General features: G+C 40.2%; 1 protein-coding gene across 8 annotated transcripts in view; it reads right to left on the reverse strand.

Annotated features, from left to right (window-relative positions):
* The window catches only part of LAMA3 (laminin subunit alpha 3), a 274,694-nt gene that overhangs the window by 31,788 nt on the left and 219,829 nt on the right, over positions 1-23,077 (reverse strand). For all 8 annotated transcript variants that reach the window (XM_074022716.1, XM_074022718.1, XM_015440095.3 and 5 more), the window contains 15 exons: positions 21,757-21,953; positions 19,957-20,073; positions 19,111-19,265; positions 18,505-18,646; positions 17,571-17,673; positions 15,263-15,379; positions 14,994-15,173; positions 13,676-13,818; positions 9,920-10,090; positions 8,220-8,371; positions 7,904-8,066; positions 7,335-7,468; positions 6,075-6,219; positions 1,740-1,859; positions 1,208-1,341 (listed from right to left, as the gene is read on the reverse strand). In XM_074022716.1, coding sequence (XP_073878817.1) covers positions 1,208-1,341; positions 1,740-1,859; positions 6,075-6,219; positions 7,335-7,468; positions 7,904-8,066; positions 8,220-8,371; positions 9,920-10,090; positions 13,676-13,818; positions 14,994-15,173; positions 15,263-15,379; positions 17,571-17,673; positions 18,505-18,646; positions 19,111-19,265; positions 19,957-20,073; positions 21,757-21,953 — 2,173 coding nt within the window. The remainder of the gene's footprint in view (positions 1-1,207; positions 1,342-1,739; positions 1,860-6,074; positions 6,220-7,334; positions 7,469-7,903; positions 8,067-8,219; positions 8,372-9,919; positions 10,091-13,675; positions 13,819-14,993; positions 15,174-15,262; positions 15,380-17,570; positions 17,674-18,504; positions 18,647-19,110; positions 19,266-19,956; positions 20,074-21,756; positions 21,954-23,077) is intronic.

Below are 23,077 nucleotides of genomic sequence, written 5' to 3' on the forward strand. Positions count from 1 at the left end.
ATACTCAAAAGTACTTGAAAAAGCTGACTACCTTGAATGATTTTATTTTATTCCATTTCATGGAAATAAAATCAAGATGACTGACAATTCATAACTGGCTATTCATGGCTGAATTGCCTTTCAATATTGACAATATTAGATATTAATATAATCTCACTGGCTCTGAATTTCTTCGTTTGTAAAACTCAGGGGTTACATACCACGATCTGCAAGCTCCTTCCAGAGCCCAAGGAGTAAAGACGTTCACCCTCAGCTTCTATTAAAGTGCCCAGCTTTCCCATTTGCATTTTTGTCTTTGGAGGCAACTCTGAGAACTTTAAAACAAAGATTAGTGCCTGACTACGCAGAATGGACAGATGCCCACATGTAGAAGGACTCTAGAAGAAAGAATACCTTGGCATGACACCTTATAAATCACCTCTAGTTCCTTCCAAGTGATGTGTAAGTTCGCAAAAGAGTAAACTAGCTTCAGATCTCGTATAAAAGTCATCATAACCTAACCTCCTGGCAACACTCTTACTTAGTCATGAGGCTGCACGAATCCTTCTAGGATATGTTCTGTCCACACACTACTGTCAGCTATCGAAAAGTTTTCCGGGAGGATACAAATGAACAAAATGGTTATTTTTAAGTGCATTCCAAAATGGTGGGATTTTTTTTTCCCATTCAGATAAAGCTTTACTGCCTTTCACATTAATTCATTCATGTGTTCATTCATCTAAGAAACAGTTATGTACCAATTCCACACTCGATAGCACGCAAGGAGCAGGTGATGCAGAAGTGAAGGAGACATACTGTCTCACATTCACCAGAGACTTACTGAAGGTGGAAACCTCAGCTTTCAGTTCCCGGGAACGTCTATCAGGCCTCGGGATGACCACGCTCTCCTATACAGCCTTCAAGGGCCCAGGGCCACAGCCTCTGTTCTACTTGTCACCAGCATTGTCAACCCTACTATATTCTTTGTGGTCTCTCCCCTCCCAAGAATGACAATGGCAGTGACACACAGTTCCCCCACCTTCCTTCTTTCCACTGCGCAGTCTCATTATTCAGGATTCAAATCTGTTTTACTCTGTTGACTATACTGTTAATACAGAAAAGTTAACTTTTTGCGTTTGTTTGTTGGTAAAATTTAAAAAGGCAGTTTTTTTGGGTCACAATCATAACCACTAACAGAGGCAATCTGGTTTTAAAAAAATCATCTTACCTTTCCCTGATTGCAATTGGAATTCCTCCCAGATAATATGTGCTGAAATCAAATACTTCACCATCAATTATAGTGTTTTGAAAGTCCACATTTATCCACATACGCTTTTGGACTTTTCCAATTTTGATCTGAATCTGAAATAAATGAGAGATGAATCAGCAAGCTAGGGAAAATAAGAGAATCCTATTCACAGGGGTTCAGAACTATCATGTTTTTATTTATCTTCCTCCAGATTCATTTATATACATAGTAGGAAGGCTCTGAGCAGTAGCATTTTTGGATAAAAATATGATACTAAAACATTTTAATATAAATGTTTGCATTTGAAGTTAACCGTGTTTTATAGATGTCATGTATATGTTACACATTTCAGGCCGAAATGTGCAAATTTTAAAAGGATATATCCCTCAGTTAACATCCATAAGTTTATCTGGTAATAGGAAGGGTTTTATTTATTTATTTGGGGCACTGACTTAATTTTAAAGGACTAAGGACACTTAACAATTCAAGTAAACAGACTCAAAGGGTGTACCGAATGGTCTCTGCCGTTGTTTATGGCGTCTCCAACTCCTCTCTCTTTTGGTGGCTCTGAATTCAGTTTGTATCTCACCATGAGCTTGCCATCTTCTATATTTAGAGATATGAAGCGATCCTAGGACAGGGGAATAATGCAGATTACCAGAAGCCTTGGCTGAAGAAGAGACAGAGCATTGAAACTCAAGTTATTCTCACGGAAACCCCTGCTCTCAGCTTCAGCTACTGCCTTAGTGAAAAGGGACAATGGTGCTGCAACAGCCACCTCACGGGATGGGGTGATGGTTCAGTATTGTAAGTGACGTTAAATGTCATGCACAGTGGTTGACACACAGGACGGACACAATAAATGCTAGCTAAGATCATGATTTTGTTTCGTATGATCCATAACTGGCATGTAAAGATGGACACTGAGAAGATGCAGATCATTAATATTATTTGAAAATATGAGTGCCTTTTAGAGAGACGCGTGGTCTTACACAGACGTCAGATACCTTCCACCATCTGTTTTCTGACTGATTCTTATGTCTCTGTCTCGTTTGTTGGTTTATCCCCTTCTACCTTCCATGTCAGTGTCGGGGATCCCACCCAGGATTCCTTCCTCCCCCACACCACTCCGTTCCCTTGACAATCACAGGCTGTCGGCTATCCTGTAGCTCCAATCCAGGTGTACTCATGGGCTCCAAATTGTTCTCCCCCAGCCTAGACCTGTCTTCAGGGCCAGGTCTGCACACCTGATTCCCTTGTTGTTATTGCTTTGCTTGCATGACTCACAGAGACCTCAAATTGAGAATATCTCACACAGAACGTACGACCTACATGCCTCCCACAGGCTGCCAAGCCTGCCTCTCCTTCCTTTACACCGGGTGCATGTGCTACCCCCTCCCAGCCTGCCCCCGGCATGCACGTGTGCAGCACACACACACATCACCTTGCTGAGCAAGCCACAAACCTAGGAGTCATTTTTTTTCTCACCCCTTTATCAGAACCTAAGAATCATTCTTGATCCTTCCCTCTCTCGCATCCAACATAATCTCATGAATTCTCCATTCCTAACTCTCTCTTTATGTCATCCAACCTAGTCTCAGCCACAACATTTTAGCCAGTCCCTGCAGCAACAACCCGCTGGTCTCCCTGTGTCCCCCTGCAAGTCCATTCCCCTCTACAGCCAGAGTAGTCTTTGAAAATGCCAGTGGGAGCCTGTGACTCTCCTCGGCTGTCAGGATGAAGCCCTGACCCCTGCCAGATGCTGTGTGGCATCTGCCTCTCTCTCAGCACTGCCTTTGGCTCTCCAGCCCCGCAGACACTGTTCCACTGAGTGCTCCCTGACCTTCCAACTCCCAGGCCTTCTTCATGCCTCTCCCTCTGCCTGGATCCCCCGTCTGCCCTGTCCCCAGGTCCCGTTCAAATGCTGTCTTCTACCGGTCCTCCTGATCTCAGAGGAAGCACTTCCTTTGCTCAAGTGTCTTTTATGTTGTACATCCTCATTTCACTCACAAACATTTCCTTGATACAGCTCTTCACAGTTGTGATGAAATAAACAACCTATTAACAGCATTCCTTTGCATATTCTTTTCCTCTAGATTATAAAATCCCGGAGGGCGGGAGCCTTGTCTGTCTTTGTCATTATTGCATCTCCATCACGGTGTGAAACATATACTTGAATCAGCTACTTCCCTAAGATAAGCTGAGCAATTTCTGACTTAGGGTTTGAAGGCTTTGCTTTTACACAGTTCCTTAATGATAAGAATGCCTCTCTTTGAGGTCCAGGGACCGAGTTCTTTCTAAGAGGAAAATCACTCCTTATCTGGATCCTAAATCTTGCCTTTGGGAGTCAGCTTAGGTTGATCAACTCATAAACATCAGAGTTACACCAATTTACTGAGAGTCATGAGCCTTCCTACGTAAAGCAGCTCTTTAGGTCGTTTCTTATGTAACGGCATTATGTAAGTTTTCTTATTATGAGTAGTATTTCCGGTTCTTAGTCTCCAAGAACTTCAAATTATAGTACAAAGAAGACCTTGTTTTGTAAAACAACTGCCTTGTCCTGAAGATGCTGGATGACTTCTCTGCTCTATGTATCCTTCAGGCTGTCTGGAACCTTCCCAAAACATCAGAACTGGTTCAGCCTTGGAATCTCCTGAAGGGTCCAGACCAACCCCAGAGAGGAGAGTTGGCCCCGGTCAGTGTCACCGCCCTGCAGGTAGAAGGCTCTGGTAAAATCCCAAGCTCCTTATCAATCCCATGTTCTCGGACCACCAGAAAGCCTTTGGGCTCACCCACATTTCTTCAGAAATACTCCCTGTGAGACCAACTACAGAAGCTCCTACTCACCGGAGCGTTCAACTCCAGGCCCGCTGTAGGTGTAAAGCAGCAAACATCACGCCAACTCTCCAACAACCAGCAGAGGGCGCTGACGATCACTTGTAGAGTGTCACTTTGGACTTCTCTAACCTAATAGATTTTAGAAGGTCCCTAGAAACCTCAGCTACTCGAAAACAGAATTTTCAGTGTCTTGAGAAGGCAAACATGCCGACAAAGAAACAATCCCACACAGCCTGGTAAGAATCAGACCAAGATGGAAAGAGCAGGAAGTCAGTTTAGATCTTAGAGATCCCAGGAAGCTTTCACATGTTTTGAGTCAGAATAAGTAGATTCTTAGACAAGCAGTGGTTCTCAAAGAACAAAACTGATAATGAGAATAAAATAGGAAAAGGGGAGATTTCTCCCACATTTTGGTGGCATGTTCTCAAATTCCTGATTACTTACCCTCATTAAAATAGACATTAATGGAACAGAATAGAGAGCCCAGAGATAAAGCCACACAACTACAGCCATCTGCTCTTTGACAAAGTCAACAAAAACAAGCAATGGGGAAAGGACTCCCTATTCAATAAATAATGGTGGGATAACTGGCTAGTCATATGCACAAGATTGAAACTGGACCCCTTCCTTTCACCATATGCAAAAATCAACTCAAGACTGATTAAAAACTTAAGTGTAAAATGTAAAACTATTTAAAAAAAAAAAACCTTGAAGAAAACCTATTTTAGACATAGAAATGCCTAGAAATACCATTCTAGAAATAGGCCTTTGCAAAGATTTCATGATGAAGACCCCAAAAGCAATTGCAACAGAAACAAAAACTGACAAATAGAACCTAATTAAAGAGCTTCTGCACAACGAAAGAAACTATCAACAGAGTAAACTATCAACAAAGTAAATAGACAACCCATGGAATGGAAGAAAATATTTACAAACTATGCATGTGAAAAAGGTCTAATATCCAGAATCTATACAGAACTTAAATAATGAATAAGCAAAAACCAAACAACCCCATTAAAAATGGACAAAGGACACAGACTTTTCAGAAGACATATATGCTGCCAGCAAGCATATGAAAAAATGCTCAATATTACTAATGATTAGAGAAATACAAATCAAAACAATGAGATACCATCTCATACTGGTCAAAAAAGCAATTATTAAAAAGTCAAAAAATAACAGATGCTGGTGAGGTTGTGGAAAAAAGGGAATGATTGTACACTGCGGGCGGGAATGTAAATTAGTTCAACCACTGTGGAAAGCAGTTTGTCTATTTCTCAGATAACCTAGAACTACCATATGATCCAGCAATCCCATTATTGGGTATACGCCCAAAGGAATATAAATCATTCTACCATAAAGGCAAATGCACATGAATGTTCCTTGCAGCACTATTCACAACAGCAAAGACATGGAGTCAACCTAAATGCCCATAAATGGTAAACTGGATAAAGAAAATGAGGTACATATACACCATGGAATACTACACAGCCATAAAAAGAACAAGATCATGTCCTTTGCAGCAACATGGATGACGCTGGAGACCATAATCCTAAGTGAACAAACGTAGGAACAGAAAACCAAATACCACGTGTTCTCACTTATAAGTGAGAGTTAAATATTGAGCGCACATGGATGCAAAGAAGGGAACAACAGACATTGGGGCCTACTTGAGGGTGGAAGTATTTTTTAAGGACAGAAAAACTACCTATTACGTACTACGCTTATTACCTGGGTGATAAAATAATCTGCGCACCAAAACCCTGTGACATGCGATTTACCTACATAACAAACCTGCACGTGTACCCCTAAAACTAAAAATGTTTTTGAAAAAGTACATTTCCTAGCCAACAGAAAGAAAGTACAACTGGGTGGAGGAAAAGGAGGTAGGTAACATTTGCACATTGTTTTCCAGATCTAGTGGGTCGTTTATAACAACCCAGTTATCTCCAAATTGCTAAACAGAATGAATATATTTGGTTATATCTGGATGCTTGTTATAGATTACCCTGTTTTCTGCGAAGAACAGCAAGCCTCTATCCACGGTGGTCTGAATTGTCTGTCCAAAGGTTGGGATGGAAGCATGTGGTTGAGTTGGAACTCGAGCATAGCCCGTACCTTCAAAATAATTTTTGTCTGACTCTTCCTTCCTCCTGTCAACATTAATCATAAGTTAGAACACAGCAGCAAATGATCACCATGCCAGTGTGCTTATTAATACAGGATGCTGCTATCTGAAAAATGGAGCCAAGAAAATGCAATCTAGTTGTCATAATTTTGCTAAAGCAGAGGAAACATTTTTAAAATGTTAAAGCAGCCAGCTTTTTCTCCTGGATGTGCTCTCATACTCTGACAATCAAACCCTAGCTCGACAAAAGATGAGTAAGAGTCCCTTTTGGAAATGTCTACTTAGGAAGATGTGGTCTACCAGCTGAAGATTTTGAAATGTAAGAGATTATTAACTTGCAGTGTAATTTTATTCTGAATAATAGATATTTGGTCCACCTCATATTAGAATATACCATGTCCTTATAATTGTAGGGAAGGTTAGGAGTTCAAGGCAGCAATTTTCAAAAAGATTGAGGTGGAAGAGTACCAAAAAAGTCATGGCACACTTTGTGAACCACTTTTTTTTCTTTTCTTCTTTCCTTTTCCTTTTTTTTTTTTTTTTTTTTTTTGAGATGGAGTCTCACTCTGTCGCCCAGGCTGGAGTGCAGTGGCATGATCTTGGCTCACTGCAACCTTGACCTCCTGGGTTCAAGCGATTCCTCTGCCTCAGCCTTCCAAGAGGCTGGGACTACAGGCACACGCCATCACACTCAGCTAATTTTTGTATTTTTAATAGAGATGGCGTTTCGCCATGTTGGCCAGGCTAATCTCAAACTCCTGGCCCCAAGTGATCTGCCCACTTCAGTCTCTCAAAGTGCTGGGATGACAGGCATGAGCCACTAAATCAGGACTCTAAATCAGGTATCATCTAATATTAAATATTTTGTGAAAGGAGGCACAAAAATTTTCATAAAGACTTTTTTTTAAGTGAGAAAACTCTATCAATCTAGCATTTCATACAAATTAGGAAGAGACTACCCTAATTAGATTTTAGGGCGGGACTGCCAGTGTTACATGCACACATACTTGGAGAACTACTGGCCCAAAGCCACTAGCAACATCAATAGCATCTCACTGGCCCATCCTTTATCATATGTAAAAGTACTGCAAGTTACCAAAACTCCAGTTACAGAGTTTCTGGTTTCTACATTTTATTTACCTTCTACAAGGCTCCACTTCAGTTGTGTTGAGATTGAATGTTTTTTTGAAGTTGTATAAGCTCAGAACATTTTCATTGAGGTCATCTAATTCAATACAACCTTTGTATGGAGGGAACCTTAGTCGACTGGGAAGCTGAAAATGAAATAAAACATCTTCTACCAATTGAACAAAGGACAATAATCAAAATAGTATCAATTAATCACTTTCAACAGTCACTATGGCATAATAGTGACTGTGAACCCTGGAACAAGATGCCCTGGCTTTGCTATTTACTAGCTATGACTGTGGGCAAGTTATGATACCCCTCTGTCTCTGTTTCCTCATCTGTAAAATGGGAATGATCATGATGCTTATTTAAATTAACTTACTTAAGCTTAGCACAGTTTCTATTGAGTGCACAGAGGAAGCACTCAACAAGTGTTAATTATTATCGCTAGAATGTGCTGTAAGAATGTGCGGTTAAATCCATTTTACATGTAATTAATAATTCAAATAGAGGCATGAGGTCATCACCATACCAAATTAAAATTTAAATATTTCATTCAGTGAAATAACATTTACACTTACTTTAAAATCAGGTGGGTAACCTCCAACATAAAATACAACATTTTCGGGATCCAGATTAAGGAGTGTATTGCTGTTTCTACCATCCATGTCATAGACTCCGGGTATTTCTGGTTTACTGGATGTGGCTCCTTTGGTGTAATTAAGCCTTGCAAACTGATAAATTCTGTTTAAAATGAATTTAGAATATAAAGTTATATGAAAAAATTAAAGAATTCAAAGCCAAGCCACTAAAAATGGGGTTCAGCAACATGTATACATGGAAGTTTGGTGAGCGCAGGTCAGGTTCACAAAGAGCAACAGTCAATCAGACTTATACCTCTGAAATTTCACCCGATCCATAACTGCCTCCTGAGTCTCGCTCTCGGTCAAGATCTGGTCCACTTGGAGTTCAGTCTCATGGTCTCCCAGGTTGTAGACACAGGTGAGCTGACCATCCACAACTGCCATGCCGATGTAGTCCCGGGAGGCCTGGAGACAAAGGGCCACCTCAGAACACTTCACACTGTGGTTTCGCAACTTCCCATCCCAAGAGGATGAGGATGCATTTCAAATAACTAACGGGTTTTAGGCAATAAGCCTTGGAGAGACAGAATAAACAAGGTGCAATCTTTTATAGAATAATACAGAATGCTGAGTTAATAATGCGAAGCTGTCTCTGCTCATGTTATAGGGCACTCATTTACTCATCCCTCCATTTGCTCAATCTACAAATATGTGCCAAGCACCGGCCATACAGAGGGCCCAGATATGGACTCAGCCGTCCATCAGATTTTAGTCTGGTAAGGGAGATAAGCCATTTTGCTTCTCCCAGTACTACACAACATCCTCTTAACACTTTGTGCATGCCTCTGTTATCACACCTCTATGTTACCGAGATTAGTTATATATGCATCTTTCTTCCCTGCTAGAATGTGAGCGCCTTAAGGTAGAAACAAAATGTTTTAAAATCGTGGCAAAATATTCATAAAACTTACCATTTTAACCATTTTAGGTGTGCGTTGGCATTAAGTACATTTGAGAAATAAATTTTTGTTTATCACAAAGCCAGAATGTGACACATAGTAGGTATATGGTATAAATGTGTTGAAGGAATAAAGTAATGTGCATTTTATCACAAAACAAAGCAAAAAATCATGACATAAGAAAGCTACAAATAAAATGCCAACCTCTTGAAGCATGGAAGAGTAATTAGCAATAGTGTTGATTTTAAGAATCTTTAAATACAAGATCCATTAGTGACAACTAACAATTTCCTAATTGGGCAGAATTTTTGAGAACCGTATTTCAAGCATTTCTCTTTCAACAACTGAATCCTAACCCAGTGAGTGATTAACTTTTCCTCTGACACTTACGTTAAAGAAATGTATTTTAAAAGGAGGGATTAAAAGCTAAAGCCAGCCATTCAAAATGCCTGTAAGGGTAGTGAATTTACACTGATAGTAGTAGTAGTAATGAATTTACACTGATAAAGAGATGGGCAACTGCTTTTCCTATCATTTAGGCAGGAGAGGGAGGATTCATTCCACTCCAGTCCTCACCCATAATCTCCCCATCCCACAGGCTTGAGGAAGGGTCTGCAGTTGGGCGGTCGGAGGAAGAGGACAAGGTCAAAATTCCAAGAGGAGGAGCTACTGTTGATTTCCACGAAGGCTTGGTATTGATCCCTGCTAGTGTGGTGTCAATTATACAACTTGGTAGTATGGAGGGGTGCCAATCACCCTCCCCAGGTGCGTATATTTTTTACATGTACACACACGTGCCCATGTGTTGGGCCCATTGGGTAAGGCCTCTTGATCCTCCAGCAACCAACAATCCAGGATGCATGAGAGATCCCTTGAGGGCACTGCCACAGTGGGGAGGTGGGCAGGGAGGAAGCTGGAGGGATTTGTCGATGTCTTAGTAGGATTTCTGCCTGCTGTGCTAATGGCAGTGATGCAGCTGTGCTACACATCTCAAAAGCACACATCTTGAAAAATATTGTTTCAAAAACAAGGGAGATGTCCAAGCAATACTTACATCTTTATTTCCAAGGTACATCACAAACATATTCTCAGTACCCCCATTTTCTCTTGAGTTGGGCCTTTGGAGAAACAAGGACAGAGATGTGTATCCTTTCAAATCTTCCAGGTCATTTGGCAGTCGGACTTCAACTCCAGATTTACCATTGAATCTCATGGGGACAGCAACCTGTGAGGAGTAAGTTACAAGGTGTCAAACGCTGTCCTGTGAAGAAAGTAGGCGTGCTCAGAGAGCTAGTTTCTGACTCGTAGCCATGCATCAGCCTTTCCTGAGTTGTTATGATAAGGAGCAAGGGAATGTGAATGTCTCTAAGCCCTGGATCATAATCTCCAAGACCCAAATTATAAACTCATGAAGCTGTTTCGGGAGCTGTGTCATAAGGCATTTGTGTTTTTTATTAGTCAGGGACATTTGAGCAGTGCATTTAGTCCTCTGGGCCAGCAATAATAATAATGATAATGACAATAATATGAATTACAACCCTCGAAGGTTTTTGTGCAGACGAACTAACATCCGTGGAGGCACTTGGCATGGTGCCTGGCATACAGTCAGACATGTAATACACTAAAACTATATTTTAAGCCAGGTGCAGTAGCTCACACCTGTAATCTCAGCACTTTGGGAGGCTGAGGTGGGAGGATCACTTGAGCTCAGGAGTTTGAGGCCAGCCTGAGCAACATGGTAAGACCTCATCTCTACCAAAAAAAAAAAAAGAAAAGAAAAGGCCAGGCATAGTGTTGCATGCCTGTAGTCCTAGCTACTCAGGAGTCTGAGGTGTGAGGCTCGCTTGAGCCCAGGAGTTCCAGGCTGCAGCATGCCGTCATCATGCCACTGGACTCCAGCCTAGGGAACAGAGTGAGACCTTGTCTCAAAAAAACAAAACTATATATATCTATACATTTATATATATGTAGTTTTTAAATATATGCATTTATATATTAAATATACAAAATATTTATATAAGTATATATTAATATACAATTTATATATGATAATGTATATACTACTTATATATAAATATGCATTTTAATATATTAAATATATAATAAATGCATATATAATTATGTTATATATAATATATCATTTTATATATTATATTAAAATGCATATATAATTATATATACATTATCTGTAACATATGTTATATATTTAATATACAAAAGCATATATAATTATATAATACTATATATGCATAAAATACATTATTATAATATATAATTAAATATATATGCATATATTTATATTTATATATTAAAATATTTTAAATGCACTTTGAAAGGAACTACTTCCCTTGGATATATTACATGTTACAGTTTCATTTATTATAGGCGTTCAGTCCTGAAAAATGAGTGAGTGCATCAAGGCTCTCTAAAATAGTGCTTCTTAAGATCTCTGTGATGAAGGACCATTTTTTCTTTCTAATATGCCAGGGACAAATACTTTTGTAAAACATATTCAAATTTAAATAACTAGAAAAATAAAAAAGATGGTAGACAAAATACAAGCCCACTGATCACATGCTTGCATGTTGAGGCAATTCAAATTATTCAAAGCTTCCAAACATTTACTCTCAACTTTATACTTATATGTAATAGACCAATAACAAAAGTTCTCTGACTAGCCCTGGTGTGTGAACCAAGAAGATAAATATTTCCTAACGATCGAATACAAAAGAATGAGATTTATGGCAAATCTGCATTTTCTCTATCAAGTATTTAAATATTTATCGAGGATCTTGTATATGCAAGGCATTAAATCAGAGGACTTAGCGATGGGGTCCCACATTTGTGGGCTCATTTCATGCCTCTCTCTCCTACTCACCCCCTGCCCTTCAGAATCTTCTCTGAGTCTCTGCCTGGAATTCTCTCCTGCTTTTTGTCACCTGGCAAATTCCTACTCGTCCTTTAAATTTTTTAAATTAAGGTATTTCTTGTATTTGAGGAAAGGGAGGGAGAAAAATATGCCTGTATGTGCATCACCATGAAATGGAACATGACTCACAGAACTGGCACCTGTTCCCCTCTCCCTTCTCAGAGGTCACCACTACTCTGGATCTGGATTCCCAAGCAAATTCCCATGCATTTTTTCATAATTTTTTAAAATTAAATATGCATTTACCTATAAACTGTAATTAGTCCTATTTTTCATGTTTTAAATATTTTTATATAAATGGTGTCCACCTGTACACATTTATCTACAACGTGCTTTCTTTGCTGGGCACTATGTGTTTGCATTTATTCATGTTGATAAACACAGCCCCAGCTCATTCAGGTTTACTGTTGTCAATGTGGCTTTTTTTCAAAAAAAATTTTTTGTGTGATTATAAACTATGTTGCAATGAAGCTTCTTATCCATGTCTGTTAATGATACTTATTAGTGCTATTCTAAGCCTCTCCAGGTAGAACTGGGGATTCTGAAGATACACATAACACAACTCTATCCAGCTTTTAGCACAGTCTAAGAAACCACCTGCAGTGGCTGGAGAGCAGCCTGAGTTCAGAACTATGACTTAATAATTTCTGTGGCCTCAGCACCCAAAGAAGTGCTGATGCCAACCAGGCATACAAAAGCACTTACTTATTGCTTTTTATTTTATGTTTTTCCACTAACATGGTATCTACTATTTGCCAGGCACTGTTCCACATTAGCTCATTTAACCCTAACAATCTCATGAGGTTGGTACTATTATTTTCTATGCCCTATAGACCAAGAAACTAAGGCATAGAGAGGTAAAGGGACAGGGCTCAGGTCTCACAGCTCATCAAAGGCAGAGCAAGAATTGAAACCAAGACAGTCTGGCTTGGTTAAACAGCTATTAACCACCGTGTTATAATACACTTCAAATTTTTGTTGGATAAATTAGTGAATGAAGACAGAAGGGTAAAAGCTAGCACACATTCTTATTCATTTGGTTTTTATAAAGCATGTATGAGTGTGAAGAGGGTGCTTTCTTCCAAATTTTGCCCTATGCTGTTTGTTTTCCTGTTCAAGGTTTAATGTTGGGAATACTTCGCTTTCTTAGAAGAAAGGGCAGATTCCCAGGCTCAAAAGAAGTAACAGTGAGCCTGGTTACTGGGCATGATGCCTCCAGGGCAGTGATATTCTGACTATGCTCTCCAACCCTCTCCCTCCAAAACTCTCCTGTAGGGCTGTCTAGGAGTTATTGGAAAATATAAGAAATTATATTTATGCCATTTTAGGACAAAACAAATTTTAAGAGACAAGTGTCAGTAATTCAAGTAAATAATGTCAGGTTAAAACAAGAAAGGCTGGTGAATCAGTACTCCAATGATGGAAAACTGCTCTCATCTTAAATCCTCCATCCTCAGCAAAGATGGATTCTACAACTTTGAAGTAACAGTAGGAGGGTAGGTCCTGTGCAGTATCACACTGGCACATTCTGACCACAGAATCCTCACTTGAATGTGCAATCACAGTTTACAAACCAGGGCCTGGAAAAAAATCCTGCTTTCTGCCTGAATAAACTCAATGGGGCAAACTGCTTCAGGATCCTGATATACCAGATAATGTAAGAATGATAAGATAATGTAAGAATGTAAGAATGTACAAAGGTCATGTACACTTGTAAAGGATGACAGGAGAAAAATCAGTCTTTATATTTCAAGCAACCAAAGAATTGGGGGAAGAAAGACAACTAATTCTTGAGTAAATAAGTGTTTTTTCTTTCTTGATGAATGTGATAACTCATCAAAGAACTAGCCTTGGCCACTGACCACATGGGGACACACTCACCTTACTGGCAGCATCTCTGGCCTGCTGAATTAATTCTCGTATTCTGTCCATGTTGTCAGAGATGTTTCCCAAGGGCAACAGCTGTTGGTTGATACTTTCAATCTTGCGCCAAAGATCAGGTAGTTTGTTGGTTAACTTATTCACTGTTGGTGAGATTAGAAAACAGAAATGTAATATTGAGCATTAAGAAAAGGCTAACTACAATTGTTCTTACTGACAGTATTTGTCAAGTGGCATGTTTGGTCCCCAGATGTTGAACAGGATGGGTCATAATTAGTTACGGTAGTTCCCCCCTTACCCATGGTTTCACTTCTCGAGGTTTCAAGTATTTGCTATCAACCATGGTCCAAAAATATTAAAAAGAAAAATTCCAGAAATAAGCAATTCGTAAGTTTTGAATTGTGTGCTGTTTGGAGTAGCACCCATGTGAATCTTCCTTTTTTCCAGCATATCCTTGCTGTCTACCCTACCCACCCATTAGTCACTTAGTAGCTATCTGGGTTATCAGATTGAAAAAACATAGTATATACAGGGTTTGGTACTATCTGTGGGTTCATGCATCCACTAGGGGTCTTGGAACATATCCCCTGAGGATAAGGAGGAGCTACTGTACATGGTGAATTGTATTCTGCAATCTGGGTACCAAATCCTTTACTTTGACCACTACGGAAAGAAAAAAAAAAAATCTTTGTTTTCTGATTCTTTTTCTTTTTTTTTTTTTTTTTTTTTTTTGAGATGGAGTCTTGCTCTGCCACCCAGGCTGGAATGCAGTGGCACGATCTCGGCTCACTGAAAGCTCCACCTCCCAGGTTCACACCATTCTCCTGCCTCAGCCTCCCCGAGTAGCTGGGACTACAGGCACCCGCCACCACGCCTGGCTAATTTTTTGTGTTTTTAGTAGAGACGGGGTTTCACTGTGTTAGCCAGGATGGTCTCGATCTCCTGACCTCATGATCCGCCCGCCTCGGCCTCCCAAAGTGCTGGAATTACAGACGTGAGCCACCGCGCCCGGCCTGTTTTCTGATTCTTAATATTAATCATAATTCGCTGCCTCATGATTAAGAAACTTATATCTCCACTTTGTAAAAAAAAAAACCAATAGCATTTTCAATGTATTTTCTAAAAATTAAAAATCCTATCTGGTCCTTCCAACTAGTAGACTACCTATATGCTTTGAATATATCCTATATCATGTGGAGCTGTTTTCTAATGTTTTAGTTTCTGAGATCAGACTTTACCAGGGAAGAATGAAAATGGACCAAAACACATAACAATGGAGAGAATGGCTAAGATGTCCTGGCCAGAGAACGCCTAATACCCGAGTTATCTGCATCCGTCAGAGCCTTTTTGAAGTCTTCGTTCTGTGTGCTCCCATAGGTGTCCTTAATTCTTTCCACATCTGTCTGAATGGGGTTCAGCCCATCCAGGACCTCATCTGTGATGTCGTTGGCCTTTCTGACCATGCTCTTTGCACTACTGATCATAGCATCAATATCACCTAATGCACACACAAATAGGGAGGTATAAGTATCTAAAACGTTCAACAAAAGAAGCCAACCAAGTACAACGGGTTAGGAAGATGCTGACCTCTCTGTATCCCACGAAGACCATCTCGGAGAGTTGTGAGATTGGTGGCTATCACTTCTCTCTGAACTGTCACAATATTCAGGGTTTGCTGTAGGTTGCTGAGAGCCGGACTGACTTCTAAAATAAAATAAAGCATTAGGAGGCAATTCCTTTGTGCATTTTTGATCCTCCATTGGTATTTGTGGCCCCTGAAGTAGCCAGTGTCTGCACAGCATTGAGTAGACTTGCTTCTTAGGAGTCATCTCAGAGATGCCCACTGCATGTGCCCAGACCCACAGCTCTGGGATCCTCCAGTTACAGAGGTCAGCAGCAAATCAGAGCCTTGAGGAAATGGCTTGGAAATACACAGGAAGAAAGAGAGAGGCTGAATAACTTGGGAAAGGCTAAACTTCTTATCCGCCCAGAGTAAGAGACTCTGTTTAGTAAAAGATGCATCTGTCTTATCCATTACCATGTCCTAGCACATAATGTAGTGTCTGGCACTAGTTGAGGCTTAATAGTACCTGTTTGTTGAGTAAATGAATATATGAGTGAATGAATGAATTAATAATGCAGAAAGGATCCTCTTCTATCAGAGGACAAGAGTGTTGTTGAAAGAGCCTCATCCAGGCAAATACAGACACAAAGTAGGCATTGTTTCTGTTAATTTCCAAAATGAACGACACATTTTTAAAATTCTGTGAAAGAAAGGGAGCTAGCTAGCAGTCATTCCTAGCTGATAATATTGCCATCCTTGGGTCATCGAAAATGACCAGCAAATGCTTTAAGACCATCTTGATGATTCATGGTTTCAATTATGATTCCAGGACTGGTTTACATAGTTAGCATCCTAACCCTATTTACCACACTGAGCCTACCTCAAAGCTCAAATTTTGTAGAGAGCAACAGATGTCATACCAGAAAATCTGAATTCTTGAAATTTGTGAGGCAAATGAATGTATGTTAGTACTTTTTTTGTATTTTATTTTTCATGTCTTTAATTTTTTAATCATGTGAAAGAAAGAGAGAAAGAAAGAAGGAAGGAAAGGAAGGAAGCAGAAAGAGGAGAAATTATTTAATTTACAGAGGCATCATTTAATCCCTCTGAAAGGACTAAGAGGCTGAGTGAGGGCCGTGGACTCACGGATGACAACAAGAGCCTGGAGAAACACGGTGTTTTTGAAACACAGAAATTTGGTGAGATTGAGAGAGTTTAATTATTGAAGAAAATAAGTGAGTAAAATACATGAACATTTTCCAAAGATAAAATTTATGCTTAAAAAATTCTCGGCCCGGGCCGAGCACTTTGGGAGGCCGAGGCGGGCGGATCACGAGGTCAGGAGATCGAGACCATCCTAGCTAACTCGGTGAAACCCTGTCTCCACTAAAAATACAAAAAAATTAGCCAGGCATGGTGGCGGGTGCCTGTAGTCCCAGCTACTCGGGAGGCTGAGGCAGGAGAATGGCGTGAACCCGGGAGGCGGAGCTTGCAGTGAGCCAAGATCACGCCACTGCACTCCAGCCTGGGTGACAGAGTGAGACCTCGTCTCAAAAAAAAAAAAAACAAAAAAAAAAATTCTCATGCTTCACAGTAGTAGTGATTTTGGGGACTTTTAGTTGCAAAGATTTTATTACTTAAGAAATTTTAAAGCAGTTATTCTAATGATCCCAAACCAATGATCTTGACATGTGGGTTGCCAGTGTCACGGTGAGTTAAATTAAAATAGCCTCCCCACCAAGGCCAGGCCCAAATAGGCCTATCACTCTCAAGACTTATTTATATTTATAAGGCTCTAGTTAATTTTGTATATGATGGGTGGGGGATATTTAGAATATTGGGTGGATACATGAAATTGATAAATAAATCATGAATTTAAAAAGTAGTATCTGGGCACAGCATGATGGCTCATGCTTGTAATCCCAGCATTTTGGGAAGCTGAGACAAGAGGATCCTGTAAGGACAGGAGTTTGAGACTAGCCTGGGCAATATAGCAAGACCTTGCCTCTACAAAATATACAAAAATTAGCTGGGCATGGTGGTGCATGCCTGTAATCTCAGCCACTTGGGAGGCTGAAGTGGAGGATCGCTTAAGCCCAGGAGTTCAAAGTTACAGTGAGCTATGATTGTGCCACTGCACTTCAGCCTGGGCAATGGAGACCCCATCTCTATTAAAAATAATAATAGTAATAAAATAAAATAAATAAAAAGTATCATCTGCATTGACACTGAGATTCAAAAACAACATTTGCTTCTAGGGCTGCCCCGCCTGGTCCCAGAGGTCATTTAAAGCTCCTGACTGTCCCTGCCATTGCCAACTCCCCTTAATACCTTGCTTTAGCTTCTTTTGTGTCATCTTGGCTTCATTTAACAGTTTATCACTGTTGGAACTCAGGGTTTTAGCTTTTCTTGGCAGATCTTCCTTTATCACTGTCTGAAAGCAAAGCATTTAACAGCCTTAAACAAATGCTGTATGTTAGGAAATATGGAATAAGATTTCTATCCTAGTCTGAAACCCTTAATTTTAAGAATGAAGTGCAAAGGGGGAAGGAGCTAGAACTAGATTGTTCCCTAAAAGATACAGTTAGGGCTCCAGGTAGCCCTAACACCTATGTGACTTCTGTGGCTTGGGGAGGTGGGCCTATCTCTGGTGGCATACTGACAAATTATGTGACACTTGTTTTAGCTGCTCACTGTCATTCGTACGAAACCCCCCACAATAACAGAAGACAGAACTTAGTTGTTTTCAGGCGTTCAAGCTTTGGGACAGAAAAGCCTTTACTCATTCAAGAAGGCTTGTCCTCCTGAACTCTGATATTTAATATTTTGTTCTTTATTTTCAGATATAGGAATTATCATATGGTGCATATAAGATCCCACAGGACTCCACAGACACACCGAGATGTAAGGCCAAATGACCTGATGAAAATGCTGATCAAGTTGTTTGCAAAAATGTTTCTTTTTGGTTAACGATCACAGCATAAAAGCATACCTGGTAAGATATAGGATATAATATTTGTTCAGGTTGAAAATTGATAATCAGTGTAATTTCTATCTGGTTTTACACACAGTTTTAAAACAGTGCTACAGACATGAAGTAGTCAAACACAGAAATTACCCATATCTAGAGCAAGTTCTATCCTATACAACAAGTTCTGATTTAAAATAATGCTTTGTTTCTATTCCTTGGAGCCCATGGAAAGAAAATATAAAAATGAGCCATCTCCACAGTGAATGTGGAGAAGCTGCTGGTACAGGTGCCCACCTGGAGGGCAGATTCAGATGCACTGGCAGCCCTGTTGGCCGCGTCCTCGGCCGCTTTGATGGCGTTGAGAATGTTCTCATAGGCGGTGGCGGCATCCACAGCACAGCGCACCAGCTCATCCCCGCTGGCATTTCTCTTGATCCTGGAAGACAGGGCAGGTTAGGCACTCCCCACAACCTTCCTCTGCCAGCAGCTGACATCCCCCCAAACCTTTCCATTTCTTGTTTTCTTTTCTTTCCTTTTTTTTTTTTATGAAATGGAAAAAATAAAACAATATAAAGAGATGGCAGAGTCTCTCTCTGTCGGCCAGGTTTGACTGCAGTGGTGCCATCAACATGAGCCCAGCCCCTTCTCTTTTCATTTGGTAAGTAGATACCTGAGGTGATGGCCTCTGTAGCTGTGCCCAAAGGACGTGGCCAGGAATTAGCGCCCTTATTGCTGCTCTGCTTCTGACGTGGGCCTGGGGGGCATTGGCCTTGACGCCACCCTCTGCCCTCCACCCAGTTCTGGAGACCCAGCCAACCCAGGGGAGGGCCTTGCTTGTCTCAAGACAAGCTGCTGCGCTCAGCCCATGTGCCCTTCTGGTCTCCTGGGCTGTGCACTCACTCTTCCAGCTGCTTTGCCAGCTCTTGTAAGGACTGCGCATGCTTTTCTGCCTCCTCCACAAGGGATGTTTTGCCAGCAGATCTGGAAAGTTCTCTTACTTTGTCACTTAGTTCTTGTCTTGCTTCATTTAAACTGGCAGCTAATTTTTCATATTCCTATTTTTTCCAAGTAAACAAAGACAGTATAAATTCAAGCAAAGAATGTAGATGCTGATTTCTCAAACTCTATCATTACTGATGTGTTTCCAGGGGCAACAATGAGATGTTATATTTTCTAAGCCTATTTACCATACCAGTTAATCCTTGGTCACTTCAGACAGTAGCACTGGTAATATTTCCCCAAGGTTTACCACTATCTTGAACATTCTCATTATGGTGAGAAACCCTTTAGTAACCTTTACAAAATCACAATGTTATCATCAACATAAAGTTGTAGTAAACCAAAGAACTTTTTTAATGACTTAGAAATAGTTATTGTAAAAGGTGCTTTAAAATCCCCATTGAACTGCTAAGAAATTGTATCAGTTTTTTTGATCAGGTCTTAAATATCTTGTTAATAAATGCTTGTATGCTTGATTTTTAAAAATAGCATTATAATTTTTTGTTGTTATCACAAAAGTGATTTGTTCATTGCAGACAAATCAGGTAATACATATGAACATAAGAAGACATGTCATTCATACTTCTTTTGCAAGAGAGAACTATTGTTAACATTTCCATATATTCCCTTCCATCTAAGAGACTATACTTTGATAAAGCAAAAATGTAGGTCAGCCCATTTCATTGTTTTCTCGCAATATAATTAAAATGTTTTTAGATTTTTCTAGAGAACAACTGTTTCCTCTACCTTCTGGCTTTTCTCCATTAGCTGCAGTGCAATGTTGGTTTGCAACAAAGATGAGTCAGCAGAGGTCAGATACTTGGTGAAATCACTCTGCAGGGAATTTATTTCTTTTACTTGTCTCTGAAGAAAAAAAAATTGCTTGAGCTCCATGATATATTATCAGAAGGCATAGACAAATTTATGGGACAATAACATGTAAGTAATTTCGAAGTCAGAATGCTTTCTCGAACCGAAACATTGTCTAGGCAATTACAAAGTGATAGGAACTCAGTTCTTTTTGTAGTGGAGGTGTCTTATCATAGTTCCTTAAATGACATGCCAATGAAACAATTGCTATCACTGCTGAAGAAGGTTTCTACAGTAGGGGTCAACTTGCCCAACGAGATGGGTATATTATCAAAATCTGGTTTCTGAAACAGACCAAAAGATTTTATGTAAATAAACCATCAGCAACCATCAGCCAGTACCAATGAGAACACAGCAGGCACTTGACTGAGAGGTCACACAGAACCTGAGAATGCCAGGCTGGAAGGCTGCCAGAGTTCAGAGGCCTATAAAGTTGGGTCCTGCTTCCTTACCTTGGCATAATCAGCAACTTCACACAGACATGGTACCATCCAAAGAGGCTTTGGGAGCTAAGCATAGAGTCATCCACTAAGACATCATTTATTTTCATTTACCAACTTCCTCCTGTTTGGGGGTCTGCCCTATGTTATTCAACTATGATTTCACTGTGGTTTTATAACCCTATATAACCTCTCATACTTTTGTTGTTTTTATTTTTTATTTTTTATTTTTTGAGACAGGTCTTATTCTGTTGCCTAGGCTGAAGTGCAGTGGCTCGATAATGGCTCACTGCAGCCTTGCCCCCAACCCACCAGTGTGTTCAAATGATCCTTCCACCTCAGCCTCCAAAGTAGCTGAGACTACAGGCACATGCCACTACGCCCAGCTAATTTTTTAAAACATTTTTGTAGAGACAGGGTCTCACTACCTTGCCCAGGCTGGTCTCAAAACCCTGGGCCCAAGCAATCCTCTTGCCTCGGCCTCTCAAAGTGTTAAGATTACAAGCATAAGCCACTGCACTTGGCCTTATTGTTTTAGCATACAATGTTCACTACTTGAAATATGAACTATAAGGCCAGGCACAGTGGCTCATACCTGTAATCCCATCACTTTGGGAGGCTGAGGCGAGTGGATCACCTGAGGTCAGGAGTTTGAGACCAGCCTAGCCAACATGGTGAAACTCCGTCTCTACTAAAAATACAAAAATTAGCCAGGCATGGTGGTGCCAAATATATATATATATATATATGAACTGCAAAATCCAGAGCTTTAAATTCTGTCATTGCAGCTTCTGTATGTGACCTGTACTTTTATTTCCTATAAAGCAGATTATGGCTTAAAATGCCTTTGCTGGTGATTATGATAATTATGTTTACATATCTGACACAAAAAGTAAATTACCAAAAACATAATATATACTTTGAATTAACTATAGCAATATTAATTTCTCATCTATTTGGCAACATTATTCCTCCAATACTCTTTGAGCCGGGGATGCAGGTAAAGCAGTTTGCACTGCTTTGTCTGTGGTTAAAGTTCAGAATCTTTTCTGGTAGCTGAAGGCTAGAAATGACTATGGTTTTGCACTTAATGCTTTGTTCCTGTCTGATCTGGGTCTGAGGTGGTATAATCAGATGTACAGACAGGTGCCTGACTATGCCACTTTATTAATAATAAAGATCCCTGCTTCTCTCATCCTTATTAACGAACGTGTGCAGCTTCAAACTGTGAACTCACCTGGATGGCTCCCAAAGCTCTCTCGTTTTCTTGGTTCAAGCCATTTGCCTGCTTGGCTCGGGCAGCTGCCTCCTGCAGCCGAGCGCGAAGGTCACTGAGTTTGGCTTCGTATTCATTTAAAGAATCCCGTATACTGTTAGCAAGCCCATTGTTCTCCCCCTGGTGGGTTTTCTGCCAGGTCCTTATCCGGTTCAGCACTGTAATACATCACTTCATGTTTTCTACTTGACAGAGGAGCATACTGAAGCTGGGTTATAAAGACTATGAAGGGAGAATCGAGTTTCTACTCATTTCATGGTTTTCCTTGAACTTTGGAGGGGATGGGAAAGGAAACATTGACACAGACCTGCTATGTGCACTGTACACGTTGCCTCATTTAACTTCCATGGGAAAACAATAAATTATCATTCTCACGTTTTAGATAAGGAGATGGAGGCCGTGAGAAATGAGATGGCTGACCCAAGGTTACATGGCCAGTCAGGCTCAGGACTTGAACTTGAGCTGGCTGCAGGGGGTAAAGTGCATGCTTCTTTCACTGTGAATACTGCCTATTTACAATTAAAAGCCAAGACTCACATTAAATTTGAACAATAAAAATTTAAGCAAGAAAGCTGCTAGTATCTATATATTAACCACTGATACATCATTTTATTAAAGAATAAATACCAGTATCTGAAAAAAGTATGCATTAAACTAATATTTCTCAGTTTTGAACTAACGAGGCATTTTCTCTAGTCAAAACCTTTCTATGTATTCTGTTAATTTCTAATATATCAGTTTTTGTTTGTTTTTGTAATACAGATTTGAACATCCCTAATCTAAAAAGCCAAAATCCGAATTGTTTCAAAATCTGACATTTTTTAGCAATGACATGATGCCACAAATAGAAAATTCCACGTCTGACCTCATGTGACAGGTTTCAGTCAAAATGCAGTCAAAAGTTTGTTTCAGAGGCTGGGCGCGGTGGCTCATGCCTGTAATCTTAGCACATTGGGAGGCCGAGGCAGGCATATCTCTTGAGGTCAGGAGTTTGAGACCAGCCTGGCCAAAATGGTAAAACCCAGTCTCTACTGAAAATACAAAAATTAGCCAGGCATGGTGGCAGGTACCTGTAATTCCAGCCACTCCTGAGTCTGAGGCATGAGAATCGCTTGAACTCAGGAGGTGGAGGTTGCAGTGAGTTGAGATCACACCACTGCACTCCAGCCTGAGTAATGGAGTAAGACTCTGTCTTACACATACACAAACACACACAAGTTCATTTCATGCACATAATTATTAAAAATATTGTATAAAATTACCTTCAAGATATGTGTATAAG

This window comes from Macaca fascicularis, chromosome 18 (genome assembly GCF_037993035.2).
Source record: "Macaca fascicularis isolate 582-1 chromosome 18, T2T-MFA8v1.1".
Taxonomy (NCBI): domain Eukaryota; kingdom Metazoa; phylum Chordata; class Mammalia; order Primates; family Cercopithecidae; genus Macaca; species Macaca fascicularis.